General features: G+C 46.1%; 1 protein-coding gene across 1 annotated transcript; it reads right to left on the reverse strand.

Annotated features, from left to right (window-relative positions):
• Positions 1-1,829: 1,829 nt before the first annotated feature.
• LOC123133662 (uncharacterized) lies at positions 1,830-4,379 on the reverse strand. Its single transcript, XM_044553101.1, has 3 exons — positions 3,718-4,379; positions 2,693-3,631; positions 1,830-2,534 (listed from the first exon to the last, which is right to left on the reverse strand). The coding sequence occupies exons 1-3, from the start codon at positions 3,748-3,750 to the stop codon at positions 2,007-2,009; spliced, it is 1,500 nt and encodes a 499-aa protein (XP_044409036.1). The 5' UTR covers positions 3,751-4,379; the 3' UTR covers positions 1,830-2,006.
• Positions 4,380-4,674: the final 295 nt, after the last annotated feature.

Below are 4,674 nucleotides of genomic sequence, written 5' to 3' on the forward strand. Positions count from 1 at the left end.
CAGGTTCGGGCCCTCTCGATGGAGGTAAAACCCTACTCCTGCTTGATTGATATTGATGATATGGGTAGTACAAGAGTAGATCTACCACGAGATCAAGGAGGCTAAACCCTAGAAGCTAGCCTATGGTATGATTGTTGTTCGTCCTACGGACTAAAACCCTCCGGTTTATATAGACACCGGAGAGGGTTAGGGTTACACAGAGTCGGTTACAATGGTAGGAGATCTACATATCCGTATCGCCAAGCTTGCCTTCCACGCCAAGGAAAGTCCCATCCGGACACGGGACGAAGTCTTCAATCTTGTATCTTCATAGTCCATGAGTCCGGCCAACGGTGATAGTTCGGCTATCCGGACACCCCCTAATCCAGGACTCCCTCAACGGGGTACGTGCTGTTTTCATTCGGCTTTGGCACCGCATTCTTTGGTTCAATTGCGATAGCTCATTTCGAACATCATCATGTGTGTAGGAAGACGGATACTCATTTTGGTTTTGGGAAGGCGAATACATTGATTTATTGATAGAAAGAAACTTAATAGACGTTCGTGCACTCCTTAGTAGAATCGAAGGCAATGAAGCGGCTGCATGTGCAACTAGAGGGGAAGCAACGTCTACTTCTTTAGAACCAAAGATGAAGAATGAAGAATACAAAATCAAGAATCCACAGATCAACAATGAATGCATGGAGAAGATATTGGTCCAACTAGTGGGAGCAGTTATGAAAGTTAAAAATCTTTTAAAATGCATAATTGTGGTTCTTGTTTTGTTTGGTCTTGCTATTCTAGCAAAGATTTGGTGATGTCCTATGTATCCAATGTTGTTGAAAAGTAAAAAAATGCATTATGTTGTGCAAATTGAGGTGCAAATTTAGGATTTGCGGGCCGGCGGGAGCGGCGCCAGACCAGACCCCGCAAAGCCGACCGTAAAAGAGCATATTCTGTGAATATCCTTTTATACGGGTCTGTTTTGCGGGGTCAGCCTCTGCGACCGTCCACGCCAACCCCAAACCAATTTTCCGTGAACTGCAAACGCGTTTTGCGGGTCGGCGGGATGCGGGGTCTATCAGAGATGTTCTTATATCCGCAAGATGCCCACAATTTTGTGGCCCTCCATATCTGCCCCTTCGAACTCGGCTTCAACGATGACTTGCACGCGTGCGCGCAGCGCTCGTTCCGCCGCCGGTTCATGGGTATGGAGCATGTACGTGTGTGTAAGTAGTTCGTGGACTCTGGTTCTGCTGATTCTCGTCCGTAATGGTGACTCGACATGTTCAGCGAGCGCTACCGCTGGAAGGCTTCAGTCCCGTGGCATGGGTGTTGCCTCCTCCTACCTCCATACACAACCTACCGGACACCTAATTACTGACACTGTCGTCTCCTTCCACATTAAGTTGGGCAACACGTTCAGAAAGGGTTAAAAATAATGGCAATCCTGTTAAAGAATTCGGCCGATTAACCAGTTAACTTACCAATTAATCCCTACTCGTAGGGTTACCGAGAAGCCGATTAACTAATTAATCATCCAAGTAATTGATTAAATGGCCGATTAGCTTGCCGATTTGCCTATTAATCCCCTACTCGTCAGCCAACCGAGCAGCTACCAGTTAACGATTTCCTCAACAATGAATGTTCAAAAAATTAAGCCAGAGATTAATTACTACATATGTACGTACAGTACTAAATGCAGTACCACAGGCACAGGGGTCAAGCAACGAGTCACAATGTAATCACCTCACAAATTATGCATATTTTTCCTCCTGGAAGATGGCATCTACAGTATCACATTTTTAATGCAATATAGACTGCATCAAGATGAAGCGAACACATCTACATATTCCAATAAATCAAGCATTAGGCAACAGTACAAGCTTCAGTTGAAGGGAAAGAAAGAGTACAGACTTGGTAGCTACAGAATTATGAAGTTTAGTAACTCCTTCCAACTAAAAGATGACAGGACAGATGGTTTGCAAAGTGCATATCATAGACATTTCATGCAAATCATTTTTCAATTAGGACCGGAAGTGAATCACAGCACGTGAAGGCAAACCCAAATCTTCACTTGTCCGTTTCCTCTCCTCGGCAGTCCTTGGATATCTAGATGGACAAACCTTGTCCTTGATCTCGGGATCCAGATCACCACAGCACCCACACACCTTCCTGTCATACAGAGATATCTCAGCCACATTAACCGCAGCTTCCACGACACGCCTGATGTATCGCACAAAGTTGTCATCAGGCTGGAAGCCGTAGATGGTGAGCTTAACCAAATTCTTGTGCTTGAAATCAGGGGCATATGGCTTCCAATTCACGTCTGACTTATCGCACAAACCATGTTGCTTCCGGAACTCTTTGTCTGTGATAATTATGCACCAATGATCCCATACTGTGATACACAGCTCTTTTAGGGAGGGCGCAGTTTCAAGAATAAACATTGTCCAAGCTAAATCACATCCTTCAGGAAGATGGTCCAGATTCACATGCTGTAGTTTGCTGAGCATAGGCACGAGCAGTTTCGGGCATTCTGGGATAACCCAAATCTGGGACAGAAAAAAAAACAATTCAAAACTCAGTGCAAGTTGCATATAACTTACATTCTCAACTGGCAGGGAAGACCCACTCCAGTTACTATTGCTACATATAACAGTCATATATAGTATGAGAATGGACAGATATGATTCAAATGACTGATGGGTACCTTCTCAGTTCTAAAATCCAGATATAGTTCGCTTATGGAAGGAACATTAGCAAGTAGCTGACTTAACTCAAGGGTCTTCTGCGAACCGACGCCAATTTTAACAAGGCTCAGCTTTGAAAGCTGTGGCACAAAACCAAAATATATGGGATCTTCATAAGAGGACCAATTAGTATAGGTCACCCATTGGAGTTTCGGTAGACATATCAGCTCAACTCTCTCAAATTTCCCATTGTCAACTTGGAGCTCAACAAGTTGGGCATGCTCTACTTGCTGCACAGAATGGATCCCCGAGTCGCAATGGCTTAAACGCAAAGACTCCAAGAGCTTGCAAGTGCTGAGGATGTTGGGAATGTCCAGTTCACCAAACCTCATATTGCGGAGCCACAGACGCCTAAGGCCAGCAAATGCATCCGGACAAGCACCGACAAAATCATTGAACTGCTTCCCATAGCGGAGGAGATCAGCAGAAGAGCATATCTTGTAAGGCTTCTCCGTTACAATCTCAAACTCAGCTGCGTCAACCTTGTTGGTTGCCATGGCGCAGGCCACAGATTTGCCAATGGTGAGAGAGTCCTGTTGCATCAAGATGAATCTGATTTTGAGTTTGCTGATGGTGATCACCGGGCTCCTTGTGCTCAAGATGTTATCCGTGACATGAGCCACAGCACTGTTGGTTCGGAACACGTCACTGAGGCTGAGGCTGGGAAGACGAGCTTTATCATGGTAAGCTGGAATGGAATCAAAACTTATGAAGAAGCGCGAGAACATGGCGGGGAGCTTCAGCATTTGCTTGGATAGGACGCAGGCCCTTATTGCATCGAGCGTGTCCACCCTCTCAAGAATGTTGAGCAGAAGATCATTCGGCAGCTTGCTAAGCCTGTCTCCGTCTCCGTTGCCAGCACTAGCTTCCTTGCGAGCTGCTTTCTGCATTGCATTTGGCTAGAACAACAAATTATCAGTATTTAATTTTGAGGATGAACATTACGTCGAGGACAAACATCAGGCACAAAAGAAGAAAAGCTTACATTGCGTCTGCGACGACCGTTCTTGTTCTTCATGGCTGATCGCGTCAAAAATTGAATTGGCCTTACTGATGTTGGGACGCGAAGCTGATCGGATAAAAAACTGGCCTTGCTGATGTCTGTGACAACAGCGGACGCCTGTGATCACCAGGCTCCTTGTCCTCCTCTATTTATTCATTGGCCGGCGCAACAGAGCAGACTAATCATCCGTGAAATAGAAGACGCCAACTTATTCGATCGATGAGCGCCACGTCGTGCTCCTCCCACTCCTAGATTTATTGAGGCAGGCGCTCCTCTAAAAGGGGAAAAGGGAGGAGGGCCCTGATTACAACTTCTCAACAGATAGAATCCGACTAAAAAAATATTCCTTTTGGACTGCGCTTGCCGCACAAACCGAAATCGATCTCCTTTCTGTCTGAACTGCACAAGGAAATCGACTCTTCTTCCGCCTCCGGCTCCCTTAAGATTGTCCCCCCCCCCCCCCCCCCCCCCCAAAAAAACGCAGCGGAGGTGGTTCCGACGACGAAGAGTGGTGGTGGCCGGCGGTGGACGGCAGGATTGCGGTGTGTGTGTTGGAGGAGATCACGGCGGAGGAGAGTGGTGGTGGCCGGCGGCGGAGAAGGGATGGGGGAAGGGGGAGGGGGTTGCCGCACGGGATGGCTGGGCCAGAGAAAATAAAGAAAAACCACAGGGAACAAAATGAACTAATATAATGAAAGGAAAAATGAACTATAATGAAGGAAAAAGTATAACAAAAAAATCAAAGAAAACCAGTGAAAAATGAACTATAATGAAGGAAAAAAGAAACCCCAAAACAATGACAAAACAAAGAAAAACCACAGGGAACAAAATAGAAAAAAACAAAGCAGAGCGAGCGCGTGAGGCGCTAATGGGCCAGCCCGATTTAACTTGCCACGTCAGCAAATCTCACAAGGTTAGAAGTAGACCAGGATCAGAAAA

This window comes from Triticum aestivum, chromosome 6B, assembly GCF_018294505.1.
Source record: "Triticum aestivum cultivar Chinese Spring chromosome 6B, IWGSC CS RefSeq v2.1, whole genome shotgun sequence".
Lineage (NCBI taxonomy): Eukaryota > Viridiplantae > Streptophyta > Magnoliopsida > Poales > Poaceae > Triticum > Triticum aestivum.